Source organism: Terrapene carolina, unplaced genomic scaffold (genome assembly GCF_002925995.2).
Source record: "Terrapene carolina triunguis isolate 2854851 unplaced genomic scaffold, T_m_triunguis-2.0 Scaffold33723, whole genome shotgun sequence".
NCBI lineage: Eukaryota > Metazoa > Chordata > Testudines > Emydidae > Terrapene > Terrapene triunguis.
Genome location: NW_020698074.1, coordinates 3,543,938 through 3,560,607, shown reverse-complemented (window position 1 = coordinate 3,560,607; position 16,670 = coordinate 3,543,938). Strand labels below are relative to the sequence as shown.

General features: G+C 44.4%; 1 protein-coding gene across 3 annotated transcripts in view; it reads left to right on the top strand.

Moving 5' to 3' along the window:
• Positions 1–16,670, top strand: part of LOC113405011 (calcium/calmodulin-dependent 3',5'-cyclic nucleotide phosphodiesterase 1C-like) — a 423,587-nt gene that overhangs the window by 383,886 nt on the left and 23,031 nt on the right. For 2 of the 3 annotated variants that reach the window (XM_026663542.1, XM_026663543.1), the window contains exon 17: positions 4,539–4,616. The exons of the other annotated variant lie outside the window; for it this stretch is intronic. In XM_026663542.1, coding sequence (XP_026519327.1) covers positions 4,539–4,616 — 78 coding nt within the window. The remainder of the gene's footprint in view (positions 1–4,538; positions 4,617–16,670) is intronic. 3 annotated transcript variants of the gene reach the window in all.

Genomic DNA, 16,670 nt, shown 5'->3' with positions numbered 1-16,670 from the left:
ACTGCAACACACCCAGACTGGCATGGTAAAATAGATTGGTGAGGTGGGCAACAGTCGGACTGCCATAGACCAGAAGTTTTTCCATGAATTAGAGGAGACTAACAGGTTTTGGTGGGTTTGAAACTGCTAACTGAGATGAATTGCAGCAAGGATTCGAGAAGCTGAAAATTCAGTTCCAGAAGGAAATCAAAGGGTCACTGACCACAGTGGAAGGCAGCTGCCTGGATGAGGAATTGAGACAGTCAGAGCTTGGGTGAGATATCTATCATCATTTCCTACCCTATTTGTAACCCACAGAGGCCCAGAGGGGAAAGGTTGGGCTGTCCCAGCTCAAATAATGCAAAAGCCCACTATTTCTGAGTGGAAAACTCCTTGGGAGGCTTATTTTGGCTCAATTCAACATTATAGCTCAAATGAATGGCTGGACAGAAAGGTAGATTCTTGTAGCCAGCTTGAGTGGCCCAGCTCTTAGGGTACTGCACAACCTATCTCAGAAAACAGATCGAATTATCCAGACCTGCACAAGCCTTTGACATGCAGTTTAGAGCTAGCCATCAATCTGAGCTGGCACGGGGACAGCTAAGAGTTAGAAGGAAAGAGAAAGAAGAAACCTCACCTGAACTGGCAGAGGACCTGTGGACGCTCGTGTTCCTGGCATACCCAGGATAAATTGGCAATTGACCAGTTTGTAGATGCTCAGCTGGGCTTGGACTTGCAGATCAAAAGCAGCAAAAAGAGGCCAAAGACACTCAATAGTCTGTGGAATTTGCCACAGAACTTGAATCTTTCCTTGCAGCAGTGCACCAGAAGAGGAAGCAACCACTAATTGAGGAGGATGGAAGCTGATCTCTGTGAGGCCTGTAAGTAGAGATCTGTGTCTAATATGTCTGATGGAAGAGGGGATCCTAATCTGGTTCATGACCTTATTGAATGATTAGAACAAATGATAAATTCTCTTTGTAAAAAAAGGGAAACTGGCAATAATGCAAAAATTAAAGAAAACAGTCAAGTGCTGGTACTGTGAAGAAACTAGCCACAAAAAGGAGGATTGTAATAAATTTAAGGCAGGCCAAGACAGATTGTTGCAAGCATCTAGTGAAAGCCTCTCTCCCAGTTCAGAAAATGGAGGAATGTCCAACCTGAATGGGCAAAATTTGGCAATACATGGATCGGCCCCACCGTTTTTGTTTAGATCTGGGCAGTTAAACAACAATAGTGGGGGTCTGGCTATTGAAGGAGTAATAGGAGCTGTGATGTGTACAGGAATAATTCACTTGGTCTCAAACACACCAGTTATTAAACCAGACACAAGTCTAGGCAATAGGGGATCCAAAACTGAACTGCCTAACTGGTCTCAAATGGAGACAGTGGCTGGGGCAAGGGCACCCAGCTGAAAATTGAGTTTGAAGATTAGAACTCTGGCATTTGAGCAAGAAGTCTGGGTGGCTGAAATAGTGGATGAGTTATTAATTGGCTTGGATTTCATTTATGGCTAGTAACTGTGTAATACATACCTGGAAAGGTGTCTTGCAAATTCAGTCCATGTAAATTCCCTTTAAAGATATGGCCTAGGTGAGACAAATGGTTTGTAGGTAATTAGTGTTCATGGTACGCCCACACCTTGAATACTGTGTGCAGTTTTTTGGTGGCACCATCTCAAAAAAGATATATTAGAAATGGAAAAGGTACGGAGAAGGGCAATAAATATGATTGGAATACGGAACAGCTTCCTTATGAGGAGAGATTGAAAAGGCCGGGACTATTCAGCTTGCAAAAGAGATGACTAAGGGGGGATGGGATAGAGATCCATTAAATCATGAATGGTGGGGTAAAAGTGAATAGGAAAGTGTTATCTACACCTTCACATAACACAAGAACCAGGGGTTATCTAATGAAATTATGAGGCAGCAAGTTTAAAATCAACAAAAGGAAGTATTTCTTCACACAATGCACAGTCAACCTGTGGAACTCATTGCCAGGGGATATTGTGAAGGTCAAAACTATAAGTGGGTTCAAAAAAGAATTAGATAAGTACATCAATGGCTATTAGCCAAGATGACCAGGGACACAACCCTATGCTTGGAGTGTCCCTAAGTGTCTTACTGCCAGATACTGGGACTGAACAACTGGGGATGGATCACTTGATAATTTCCCTGTTCTGTTCATTCCCTTTGAAGCATCTGATATTGGCCACTGTCAGAAGACAGGTTACTGGGCTAGATGGACCATTGATCTGACCCAGTATGGCCATTCTTATGTTCTCTTGTTCTTACGATTGCAATGAATGAATTGCCCTACCCCCAGGGTAGAAAGTATTATAACCACTACATGCTGAGGTGGCTTTCCAGCAAGGGAAAGATGGAAAGTGATTGAAACCTGTTTGCAGATGCAGGGTCTTGGGGGGAATCTTAGCTGCCAAATCTCTTGCAGGTCTGAAGCAAGAACTGATCCTTGTTTGTGTGCTGAATGTTTCTGACAAGCAGTAAATAGTAAGAAAGAGAAACTTGGTCAGCAGGGTGTGATTTAGCATTTCAGAGTAGGAAACAGCTCTGGGGGCTGCTTCTGTCTTGGTCTATCCATGTTTCAAAACCCTTTTCATATTGGACACAGATGCTAGTGCTTGTGGTTTGAAGGGCAGAATTTCAGGTAGGCTGCCTCCCGAATCTGAGAATATAGCTTTGGAAATTGAAACTGAAAAAGTTGTCACAGGGATGAATTCCCCATTTTAAAGCAGAATGGGCAGGGGTTGTTAGACACTAATAGGAAATACAGAGAAAAGCCCCAAAGAGATTTGGGTGGGAATAAAATTCTTTTATGTACGTGATTTAAAACTGTCCTGACAGAAGGACACTGTGTATATGTAAATAGTTAAGTATAGTTGTATGACTTGTAACTTGTTAAAGTATTTCTTTTCTTTGTGTTTGGCATGAGTTTTTGGGTGTCACCATGTTAGGCCTCATTGGGACGATGTGCGAACCTGTGTTGGAGGGTGTTATGATGAACTGGGTGAAACCTTGTTGTGGGTTGAGTTAAAACCTTATTCAGATTGATAAGAGTGAACACAACCTTCAGTTAACATAAGGGCAAGGATAGGCCTCCACCAAAGACCAAAGGAGTATGTGAGCCCATCCAGGAGCTTTTGCTGAGTTGTGTGTGTGTGCGCGTGTGTGCGCAGAACAGACAAAAAACAGAGATTCAGACAGCCGGCAGCTGGAAGCACTGTGTCTGACCCCAGAAGGGGTCGGGGTGCAGGCTGAAAAGAGTGTTCCTAGTTCTGTGAGGAAAAGAAACTGTTTCATGCTATTTGATTCCTTCTGCATTCAGCGAGACAGGGCTTTGCACATTTTTTGTAAATAAACAAAACTGCACCAAAGAAATACCTGACTATCACCAATTTATACTCCCAGCTGGAACATCCCCATGGTCCTAAATTTGAATGCTACTTTGGGTTGGAAAAGGGAAACAATATTTTGCCACTCCAGGTATGACTATCTGAGGTTTGGCCTTTTGGAGCTCTTTGGGTGGGCTGAGGGATTGATGGGATGCTGATCCACTGTTGTTCCTTCGTGTAGAGGGTCCTGCTTCCCCCATTTGTCCATGCATGCACTGCCTCACTGAGCAACTAGGGAGACCTATCTCTGGTCACTGCTGTTTGGACACTGGAGCTGAACGAGCCCTGACAAAGTCTGACTCTTTTAAAATATTGACTTCCAATATAGTTTGACAACAAACATAGTCTGGTTCAAAGAGAAGGAGGAAGAGTTTGGTCTGGGTAGTTCTGCCATGCTCTCCAGTTTGTGATTGAAGTACCTGATAATTGGCAATGAAGACTGAGGATGGTCCCAGTGCACATTCCCAGGCTTCATAAAGTAGGAATGTACCTCAGAGGTCCAGTTGCTATTTTCACTGTACGTCACCTAAGGCCTTGCTTTCTTGGACTAGAGCTACATAGGGGACCCAGCCACTTACCGCTATGAAACTTAAGCATCATCCAGTAAAAACAGGTCTAGAAGTAGATGTGGTTAGTAACTAAAAGTCAAATAAAATTTTATTGTATAGTTTGGGATATTTTAAGATGGCGCCTTTAGACAGGGATTTGCCTGTGGGAGGATGTCATGTATAAACAGTGTCCCATGGCCATTCTCAAAACTACTGCCCTTTAAAAGTGCAAATTTTAGAGGTCTTGATTTTGGAACAAGGACAATGCTACATTTTATTGTGAGACACAGCTGTTATTGCCAAAAGGGGTTATGCATGTAGATTCACATTTGTACTTCCTTTTTCTGCTTAAAGAGATACCAACATTTATTTGAAATCCACAAGCTATTTGTGAGGTTTGAATTTTCTGTTAGAGTTGTGTAAATCTTATCTGGTGACTTATCACAATAGTGTGCTAATCCGAAATATCAACTAATTCCTATATGTGCTATTTCCCATGAAGACAAATCTTTCTCAAATACTTTGATTGGATTAAAGGCAGTACTGAGCTACAGCCTATATTAAAGATGCTTATAATATGTTTCACTTCTTATTTCCAGGTGAATTAAAGGATGATAATAACCAGTCAGACGAGAAAGATCAGTCTAGTATGGGAAATGAATCAAAGAAAACAGATGGTAAGGACCTAATTTCTATCACCTTTTCCCTTCAACACTGGATGCAGTGCAGAGCATTCTAGACAGCCAATAGTTTGTCCTAAAGTTATAGTATAAGAAATTCAGGGAAAAAATGCTCTGCAACATTTGGCAAAACTTCTTGGGGCATCTTCAGGTAAAATTGTCTCTTTCCCAAATAGTGTCTAGCAGTACTTAATTGTTATGTTAGTATATCATGTTCCTTATACCTGAACTCACAAAATTTCTACAAGAAAAATCCTGGATAATTTAAGCTTCTCACAAGAGAACATGGTTACATTTAGCTTCATCTTTTTGACTTTCATTTGGCCGAACTCTGCTCTGAGTTACATCACTGTAAATGCAGAATAACTCCATTGACTTCAAAATTTAGCCCATAGTTTATAATCATATATCACACTATGCCAATATAGAAATAAGATTTTCCTGGTTTAACTGGTTATCTGAGAATTCCTCTGGAGTAGTGGAATCCTAAGTAAGATACAGCAAGCATAGATGACCTTGTGCTAGCCCCTTCCCCATCTGGTGTAGTGTGTACGTTAAGGACATCCTAGAGAAGAGGTATGGCTGGAATACTGCTACATTCCAACCGGTCACAGCTGTGGACAGGGCCAGCTCCAGGCACCAGCGTAGCAAGCAGGTGCCTGGGGGGGCCAATGAAGAGGGGGGTGGCACGTCTGGCCGTTCGGCAGCAATTCGGCGGCGGGGTCGTCGCTCCCTCTCGGAGCGAAGGACCTGCCACCAAATTGCCGCTGATCGCGATCGCGGCTTTTTTATTTTTTTGCTGCTTGGGGCGGCAAAAATGCTAGAGCCGGCCCTGGCTGTGGAACAGCCTATTGGGTGTCATTGCAACTGGAAACAATTTAGAGCAGCCCGAAGGCTGCTCTAAATTATGCCAGAAGTCAGACAGGTTCCCAGCAGCCCCAGGAATCAGGGAAGTATAAAAGTGAACGTAAGCCACCTTTACTCCTCTCCCCCTCCTCAGGTGTGCCAAATGGAGTTGTGATATAGCTGAGGATCTGGGCCTATTGCTATGGGAATGATTTTAATAACTGTTAATTAACATTTATAAATGGATACATAACTTGCTGTTACCTTTTACTCGTCTGTATATGTCTCAGTTAAATCCACTGAGAAAATGCAGTTTTCACCTTTATACACAATAGGATAGCTGGTTTTGATACTCAAAAGAATAACAATCCTATTGTAACTACTACAGCAAAAGTTAAGAATGACAATAATTATGTCTTCTATTTCCCTGAAATAAAATATGTCCCCTTAATTGGATATATGTGAATGAATTATTGAATAAGCACATTGTCCTGATAATTTTATAATTTCAAACGAAAAGGTGACTAACAACATAAATAATATAACACAGTTGATGCAGGAACATATATTAATTCTACACACATAAATATGTATTTTATAAAATTATCTTTTTTAAAAGGAATGTCTGTCAGGACTTGCTTATTTTATTAGAAAGCCATATTGTTTACACACTTGAGATAAATACCTACCAGCAAAAAAAAAACCTCTTGGTCAAATAATGAAAAAAAACCAGAAAGGCAGCTATATTACTAAATAAATGATTCAGGTTCAATTCATTACTGTTTGCAGCCCCATGCTATTAATTAATCATGAATATTCAGATGACCTCTGTATGGTCATGAAAGTATTTGCAAATGCCAAAATCTTCATGAATCTGTATTCACTTTTTATTATCTACTATTTCTTGTGCACTGTGGAGAATAACTATTTGTTACTCTCCCGTTAAAAAGTGCCAGACATCCATTTAGAAAGTAGAACCCGTATCAGGTGATCAATCACATTGTAAATAGTCAAATGAAACAATGCAAGAGCAACCCAGAGGCTGAGTATTGTTCATTCAGACAGCTCTGACCTCACTGGCAGAAAGCACGAAAAGTTTGTGAATGATTTTCAAACCAAAGAAAAGATGTACATGTGTCACTCTCTTGTTTTGACAAATACTGTTCAATCAGCTCTATCTGTTACTTGCCGTGGAACAAAGCACTTTACTAGCAGAGTGGGGGATCTAGAAAAAGAAATGCTAGTTTGAGACACATGGTTACGTACAGAAAAGTGAGATATTTATACAGGCAACGCCAGGTATGCTGGAGAGAAATTGAGAGAGAGAGAGAGAGAGACTGTAGGGAAATAGTCACACCTGCATGCAATGGAACAGGGGTTCTCAAACTTTATTACACCACGACCCCCTTCTGACAACAAAAATTACTACACGACTCCAGGAGGGGGAACCAAAGCCTGAGCCCTCCCGAGCCTCACCGCCCCGGGATCGGGGGGCCAAAGCCTGAGGCTTCGGCCCCAGGCAGTGGGGTTCAGGCTTCAGCCCTGGGCCACAGCAAGTCTAACGCCAGCCCTGGTGACCCCATTACAATGGGGACACGATCCACTTTGGGGGCCCGACCCACAGTTTGAGAACTGCCGTAATAGAGTATAAGACCCTGATCTTGCAAAAACTTACCTATGCTTGACTTTATGCACTATCAGTAATCCCACTGAATGAGCTCACAATGTGTAAAGCATGTGCATAAGTCTTTGAAAGTGCAGGGTCTAAGTCAGGGGCGGGCAAACTTTTCAGCCTGAGGGACACATCAGGTTTCTGAAATTGTATGGACGGCCGGTTAGGGGAGGCTGTGCCTCCCCAAACAGCCAGGCATGGCCCGGCCCTGCCCCCTATCCTACCCCTCCTGCTTCTCGCCCCCTGATGGCCCCCCCGGGACTCCTGCCCCATCCAACCCTTCCGTTCCCTGTCCCCTGACAGACCCCAGAACCCCTGTCCCTGACTGCCCCCCTGCCGCCCCATCCAACCTCTCCTCTCATTCCTGACTGCCCCCCTGGAACCCCTGCCCCATCCAACCACCCCTTCTCCCTGTTCCCTGACCGCCCCCGGAACCCCTGCCCCTGACTGCCCCCCACTGCCCCATCCAACCCCTGCTCTCAATCCGGACTGCCCCCTGGGAACCCCTGCCCCCATTCAACCCCCCTGTTCCCTGCCCTCTGATCGCCCCGCCTCCTATCCACAGCCCCGCCCCCTGACCACCACCCCGAACTCCCCTGCCCTCTATCCAACCCCCCCTACTCCCTGCCCCCTTAACACGCTTCCTGGAGTGCCGGTGGCTGGCGGCACTATAGCCGTGCCGCCCAGAGCACTAGGACACGCAGTGACGCCGCTCGGCTGGAGCCAACCACGCCACCGCGCAGCACAGAGCACCAGGTCAGGTCGTGGCTCTGCAGCTGCGCTGCCCCAGGAGCTCGCAGCCTTGCCGCCCAGAGCACTGCGCCGGCGGTGGGACAAGCTGAGGCTGCGGGGGAGGGGGAACAGCAGGGAAGGGGCCGGGGGTGAGCCTCCCAGGCCTTGAGCTCAGGGGCCAGGCAGGAGGGTCCCACAGGCTGTAGTTTGCCCACCTCTGCTCTAAGTCACTTAGGGCTTGTCTACACTGGCAATTTACAGCGCTGCAACTTTCTTGCTCAGGGTGTAAAAAAACACCCCCCTGAGTGCAGCAAGTTTCAGCACTGTGAAGCGCCAGTGTAGACCGTGCACCCGCGTTGGGAGCTACGCCCCTCGTGGAGGTGGTTATTTTAGAGCTCTGGGAGAACTCTCTCCTAGCGCTCTGCCGCGACCACGCAAGCCACGTTAAAGCGCTGCCCCGGCTTTAGCGTTGCCAGTGTAGACTAGCCCTTACAGAATAAGGTATTTGCACGGAGAGCGTCTGGGGAACTTAGCATAATCTTCCCCTTCTTCACAAAATAGAAACTTTGCAGTAGCTGAGTAGGAACCAACTCTTTGGAAGCTCCACATTGCATATTATATAAACTGCTATACCTGTACATCAGAAGCCAGATCCGGAGGTCTTTAATCAGGGATAATTCCAACTGATTTCAAAGGGAGTTACTCCTGAGTAAGAAGCTGAGAATGTGATTGAAGAGTGTGAATTGTAAGCAGAATTTAGTTATTTCTATTATTCCCATTACTGCAATATCTGAGTGCCTTGCAATCTTTAATGTAGCACATGACAACACCCTGTGAGGTAGGGAAGTATTTTCCCTATTTTAGAGATGGGGAACTGACACATACAGGGGCTAAATAACTTGCCCAAGCTCACAGAAGAAGTCTGTGGTGGAGAAAAGACATGAACCCAGGTCTCCCAAGTCCTAAGCTAGCACCCTCTACAGTGGATCATCCTTCCACTCCCTTCACCCTGTCAAACTTATTCTGGTTGATTTCAGCCAGACACTCATTGCTTTACTAGAGTTCTTTACTTGTGAATATCCTTGCTTATGGGGCAGCCCCCCTGTTCAGCAATGTATACTTTATCTTCAGTACTGAGAAAGGAAGTATAGTATATAATATCAGCAACACAGACTTATCAGAAACATCATCAGCATGAATAGCGTGTCAAATGTTCCCATTTGGATAGAATATTATTCGAGAAGGTTGGAAAACCTATTTTTTACCTATTGAATAATTGCCTTTCTGAGGATGCAAAGGAAAGAACACAACTGCAGACAGTAAGCAGAACAAGTAGGGAGAGGATCCCTGTTAGGGGTTTCCACTGATCTACGTGGAGGCCACATTGTTATCGTTGTTACTGGAATTTGTTGCTCTTGGGATCGAAGCACAGTTTGTTCTATTTTTTCTATTAAACTAGGAATAATAGAAAATTAGAAGGATTTTATTATGCTTCTAATCATGTGAGCTTATCATTCTAGTAATAAACATTCCAGTTTCACAGGCATCAGCACTGAGATATATCTGTACTCTTGGTTGGAGGAACTGCCACTCTGAAAGACGAAAACATGCCAAGCATAAGTGTGTAATAAGCAATGCTCCCATCTAGTGGCTAAATTGTAACCGCACGTTTTACCAAATAGAAATTTGAAAAATATCATGTCCCTCCTATTCAAAATATTTGTCCTAGAATATGGAGAGAATATAGAGATGGTTTATTATTTTTATAAACCGAATCTACATTTCTGTGCATACCACACTTAACAAGAATTCAGGATTTTTGGTGGCTTTTTTTATATAAGCAGACGAATATTATTAACATAGCCTGTTCGGTTATGTTGCACATGCTGCACTTGCAAACACCTACTTGCAGTCATTTGCTGCTGATTCGATTTGGCAATCACTCCCTAGTCACCAAATATACTGTAGCTATGGGCCAAGGATTCCTTTTATTACTGTGTCCAAGTATCCTTCAAGAGGATTTTAAAATACCTGTAGTGGCAGATTAGTTAGTGTGATTACCTGAACTTTTGATATAATGCATCGTTGGTGAATAGAATGCTCTCTTCTATAGCATTAATTCATTTTAATGGCAATAGTTCAGTGTTTCTATAGGGCATTTTACTACTTGTGTTAACAGATGTCCTTTCCTGGTGTCACTCTGAACAGTGGTGCTGTTATTAAAACATAACAGCTACATCATAGAGTCCACCTGTCTTTGCAGTCTCCTTCTGGCGTGAGCACTGGTATTAGGGTTGCCAACTTTCTAATCGCACAAAATTGAACACCCCAGCCCCACCCCTTCCTCGAGGCCCCCGCCCCTGCCCCGCCCCTTCTCCGAGGCTCAGCATCCACTCACTCCATCCCCCTCCCTCTGTCGCTCAGTCTCTCCCACCCTCTCTCACTATCATTGGGCTGGGGCAGTGGGTTGGGATGCAGGAGCGGGGTGAGGGCTCTGGGCTGGGGGTGTGGGCTCTGGGCTGGGGAGAGAATGAGGGGTTCAGGGTGCAGGAGAGGGCTCCGGTCTGGCTCAGGGATTTTGGGGGGGGGGAGATGAGGGCTCTGGCTGGAGGTATGGGCTCTGGGTGGGGCCGGGGATGAGGGGTTTGGGGTGTAAGAGGGTGCTCCAGCTGGAGCCGAGGGGTTTGGAGTGCGGGAGGGGGTGTGGGCTCTGGTTGGAGGTGTGGGCTCTGGGTAGGGCTGGGATGAGGGGTTTGTGGTGCAGGAGGGGGCTGAGGGCTTGGGCAGGGGGGTTGGGTGTTGGGGACGGGATGTGGGCTCTGGAAGAGAGTTTGGGTGTGGGAGGGGGCTCAGGACCAGGGCAGGGAGTTGGGGTGTGGGGGAGTGCAGGGTTCCGGTGGTGCTTACCACGGCCCTCAGGAAGTGGCCACCAGGTCCCTGCAGCCCTTAGGCTAATGAACAGCCAGGGAGGCTCTGCGCGCTGCCTTCACGCCTGCAAGCTCCACCCCTGCAGCTCCCATTCATCACGGTTCCTGGCCAATGGGAGCTGCGGAGCCGGCACTCGGGGCGGGTGCAGCACGCAGAGCCTTCCTGGCCGCCCATGCATTTAGGGGCTGCCAGGACCTGGCTGCCACTTCCAGAAGTTGCATGTTAGCCCTGGGCCCCTGCTGCGCTGCTGACTGGACTTTTGATGGCCTGGTCAGCGGTGCCAACCAGAGCCACCAGGGTCCCTTTTCAACTGGGCATTCCAGTCAAAAACCGCATGCCTGGCAACCCTGACTGGCATGATTTTCAGTGTTGCGGTGCAGAGTTATATGTCTATCCAGCCAAAACCAATATCCAACAGTGGAGGTGGGCTGCTGCACTAAGGAATCTCTATCCTGTGGCGAAGTCCTGCTCATCTTACAGAAGTAGGCTTGTTGTCAATGGGACCGCTCAAATGGGTAAATGAGCAAGATTTGTCCTTCTTCCTAGAAGTGTGACAATGATAATGAGGGTAAATTTGAGACCATATAAGTAGAGGTGCCCAAAGCTCCAAATATTAGGCCAATTTCTTCTGTATTGACAGAAGCATGATTCTGTTCAGCTTTCAGCAGAGTTCATGAGGCAGATACGATAGTTATCCCCTTTCCTCTGGTCCTCACAGTTTCTACGCTACATGGGACATATCACAATCCAACTTCAAAGGAAAATTGGGATCTCAGTGGGTCAAGATTTGCTGAATATAATTTCCTTCCTTCCTTCCTTCCTTCCTTCCTTCCTTTTTTTCTTTATTATTTCTGTTTCAGTAGTACTTAGAAGTCCCAATCTAGGAACTGGGACTTATTATGGTAGGCTCTATGCACATGTTATAAAAAGACAGTCCCTGACCCAAAAACCTCCCTTGAAGGCATGATAGCATTTTGCTGTCCAAACACACCTTTGCTTGTTACTACACAGATGGTTAATTGCTGTCCAAACATCCAATTATAGTTCACTAGCTGGATAACACTGCAAATAAATAAATAGTTATTATTCTCTAGTCTGGGCTGGGGCATGGCCATGGCTTATTTAACAAAAGGTGATACTGAAGGCAAGTTGTAATTTGAATAGACTAAGGGATATACTTTATCTGTTTATTATTTTTACTCCCCTTTAACGTTGAATAGGTAATACACAGAATGTAAATGTGATCACAGAAGTTAGTTACAGGAACCCAGCCTTAGTGTTCAACCCTGATCTCAGGTATATTGTTTAATCATGCCACGCATTAGATGACGAGAACAAGAAAATGTTTGAATAATATCTAAAACCTGTCATACTTCTTCATACTTCTTTTTGGTGGAAATCTCATGAAAACAAAGGATTGGGGTGTATGTGCCCAATTTCCAGAATCCATTGTGGAAGAACAGGAAGCACAGCCTTTCTTACGCTACTTGGTTATTTTTACTTCCAATCTCAATTGAAGCCAGGGTGCAAAACTTGGCATTAGGAAATGCAGTGTGTTTTGATTTCAACTTTGGGGTGAAGATTTAGTGCAGTTCTCATTGTACTTTAACTGGTTCACTCATCCCAGTTTCATATCTTGAAAAATCAGCTGTCAATGCTTGTGTGTGCGGTTTGTCTAGGTACCTTTACAAGATGCACACTCAGGTTAGATGTTGGCATTTGGCCATAGTTCTACGTTGGAGGCGATGTAGAGCTGCAAAACACAAAGAAGTGCTCAGGAGACACAAAGTTTTCCCCCATCCTCTTGAAACATAAGGGGAGTGTGAACCTGCAAAATCTCTTGTGACGATTCCTCCCACCCCCAGCACAGCCATCCAACTTTGTTGGAGAGGTGGTGCTAAGGTCCCACTTCTAGTCTACCCATTTTAGGGAAGTTTGTACCCCTAGAGGTGCATCGACAGAGAATTTCCTGCTTTCTACCAAGGAGGGAAAGTGCTTCTTGTATCTTCCCTCCACTAAGTCCAGGGACAATCAGACCTACTCTGACATGTCCACACAGTCATATCCCTGAGCAAGATTGTGCCCTTAGAGTGAAACCAGATCACAGCTGAGGTAAATAACTGAAATAGAAAGCAGACAGAAAAGCTTCTCAAGAGGGAAGGAAGAATATGGGATAGCTGCTGAAGAGATATTAGTAATGAGAAGCAACACATCTTGTCTTCTCCGCCCCACCAGTAGTTAGTCTCAGGTTTGCACATCCCCTCAGATCCTGGCTATTTTAAAAGATATGGAAGATCACAGGATGACTATGAGCTGCCAATATGATGCAGCTATGAAAAAAGCTAATACAATCCTAGGATGCATCAGGCGAGATATATCCAGTAGTGATAGGGGAGTGTTATTGCCATTCTACAAGGCATTGGTGCGACGTCATCTGGAATTCTGTTTGCATTCTGGTCTCCCATATTTAAGAAAGATGAATTCAAAGTGGAACAGGTGCAGAGTAGGGCTACTAGGATGATCAGAGGAATGGAAAACCTACCTTATAAGACCAGACTTAAGCAGCTTGGCTTATTTAGCCAAAAGAAGGCTGAGGGGAGATACAATTGTTCTGTATCAGTACATCAGAAGGATAAATACCAGGGAGGGAGAGGAGTTATTTAAGTTAAGCATCAATGCTGACACAAGAACAAATGGATATAAACTGACGATCAACAAGTTAAGGGTTGACATTAGATGACTGTTTCTAACCATCAGAGGAGGGAAGTTCTGGAATGGCCTTCCAAGGGGAGCAGTGGGGGTAAAAAACCTGACTTGTCACAAGACTGAGCTTGGTACATTTATGGAAGGGATGATATGATGAGACTATCTACAATGCATGTAGCTGAGCTGCAACTGCTAGCGGGAAATATTTTCAATGGCTGATGAGGGGACACTAGATGGAGGGGGCCCTGACTTACTACAGAGAATTCTTTGCCAGGTGTCTGGTTGGTAGGTCTTGCCCACATTTTCAGGGTCTAACTGATCGCCCTATTTGGAGTTGGGAAGGAATTTCCCCCTGGGTCAGATTGGCAGAGACCCCAGGGGGCGGGGGGAAGGGAAAGGGGGTCACCATCCTCTGCAGCATGGGGCACAGATCACTTGCTGGTTTAAACTATAGTAAATAGTGGATTCTCTTTAACTTGAAGTCTTTAAATCATGATTTGAGAACTTCAGTAACTCAGCCAAAGGTTATCGGTCTATTAATCTATCGGTCTATTAGTGGCTGGGTGAGGTTCTGTGGCCTGTGATGTGCAGGAGGTCAGACTAGATGATCAAGATGGTCCCTTTTGGCCTTAAAGTCTGAGACTCTGGTCCCCCGTCCTCAAAGGTGTTTTTTCACCTAATTCCCATTGATTTCATTGGGAGTTAGGAGTCTAAATACCTTTGAGGATCTAGGCCTCTGACACTGCAACATTGATATGTCTAAGTGAAAATATGAAACCTAGAAAGAAGAAACACTGTAACTGGAAGCATACTGTAATCCAATTTTAAAGGGATACTGTCCAGATTGTCAGTTGTGTTTTGCTTTGTCGGTACATACATGCTCATTGCATCATCCGCTGTGCTGCCGGATGGCTCTGTTCTTGTGGGCAAACATGAAGATGTTTCAGCTTATTTGGCTTGTTCAGACCAGGACTAGCTTCCACAGAGTCAATGGATGGTAGACAGGCAGCTAAGTCTTTTGAATAAGTGTCTTTCTACAAGTTAGCTTTCTGTGCCTGGTGCTTTACTACTGCATTTAGACGGGAGGCTCTTGTTCCATCCAAACCAAATGGGGAAAGTAAGGAAGGAATTGACTGTATCACAGTTCATTCTCCGCTCTACTCCTAGAGCGCTGCAGCTGTGTGCCATACCTTAGTCAGCACAGACTGTAAAGTCACAGTCTAGGCTCAGGAGACTATTATGTGCCATTTCCTATTCAAGGGATCCAGCTCCAGAATCTTTTCCTGACCCTTGGTTAGCTTTGGCTGTACTGGTGCATCAATCTGATGCTATTTCAAATCAGATACCAAACAATTGTTCACCCTTCTTGTGCACAGACAGCACCAGCATTCTAGCTGCCACCTGTAAAGAGCAACTCTTGAGATGCACTTTATCACATCTATATCACAACAGCATATTCATAAGTTATTTGATCATGAAATGTATAGTGAGTTTCTACAATGGTTTTGGTAGATGGTGCATTCACTGTGCATTGCAATGTCAGACATTTCTGACATACTTGTTGTTTTTCTCCTGTGCTCTGAATTTCCAAAATGTGCTTGTAATCATCGGGAAAATATATAAACTAATCTCTTCCCCCCACACACTAAAATGATTTTAGGTCAAATATAATAGAAGCTGTCAGACAAATACAAGTCTCAAGATCAGTGTGAACAGGACATGAAATTATTTGAAGTCATGAATGATTTAGGGCTAATTATGTGCCAAAACCAGAAATTCAGAATCTCTTCTATGCTAATACCATTTTCCCCCCTAGCAAAATCAGCGTTAAAGACTCCGGTCATCAGCTAAATCAAACGGATGTTATTTAAAATCAGATACCAAATAAGTATTCAAGAATTTTTCCCTCAGTGTTTATTCTCCGTTTTTCTGGCTAAACAGGACTCTGTCACCTTGAAGTTATGTTCTGTTTTCTTTAGCAAGAATTATCACTCTAAAATTTCAGATCCTTTAAAAAATAGATAATGGAGATGAATTAAAACATAATGTGTTGTATTTCCTCTTTGGTTGATTTACTCTGCTGTATCTCTCGGGCCTCTTCCTTACTGTCTTTCCTGTCACAACAGAAACAAGAGAGAGACACAAATGTGCAAGTTATTCATTCATGGTCTAAATGTTCTTTAAAAAGGCTTTCCCAATCTAACTAAAGCTGCTAAAAGAAATCTGTGAGTGTTAAAACTCCAAAGAGCCATCTAGTGGTTGGAGTAGGACACTGGGTCTCAGGACCCGTGGGTTCTATTCCTAGCTGTGAGACTTTAACCAAGTAAATGTAGCTAAAATTTTCAAACTAGGGTGCCTAAAGCTGGGACCCATGTGTAAATGCATATTTAGGCACCCAGTGGGGACAGGTACTTCAGCACCTTTTAAAATCAGTCCATTATTTAGGGGCTCAGTCCTGCAAGGTGTTGAGCAGTCTGGCCCTGCTCTAGTAGAGAAGTTAAATATGTGCTTAACTTTAAGCATGTGACTAATCCCACTGACATCTGTGCATTAGATGAGTGTGACAACAGTATATATGAAACAGGAATATTTCATTCAAATAATGGAATAAAATTCAAATTGCTAACACAGTGGAAAATTTGGTGATGTTCCTAAATAATTGAAATGAAAGATGAGGAAAAGTTCAAGTAAGTCATGTAGTCCATCAACTTGCTGAAGTTGTATTGTCCCCTCTAATGCATTTTATTGTCCAGTGTAATTTTAAATGTCAACGCAATAGGAATTCCCCCAGGGAGACAATTCCACAGCCTAATAGATCAGGAAGTTTCATAAACAGCCTAAATGATCTATTTTTTAATGTCATCCCATTAATACTAATTACATCTGTTAGGATATAGATATTCAGGCCTGTCTAAACAGCAGGGGCAGCCATAAGCTGGGAAGCGAACGGTCACATCCTCACCAGTCACACTGAAATAAGGCAGTTTTGGGCTGTTAAAAAGAGCTGGGAAGCAGGGGTGGCAGGTTTGTAGAAATTCTGGTGATGCCCAGAAACCCCCCCCCCCCCAAACTCCGCCCCCACCTGCCTAAGGCTCTGGGAAGGAGTTTGGGTGGGGGGAGGAGGTCTGGGATGCAGGCCCTGGGATGGAGTTTGGGTGCTGGGTGCA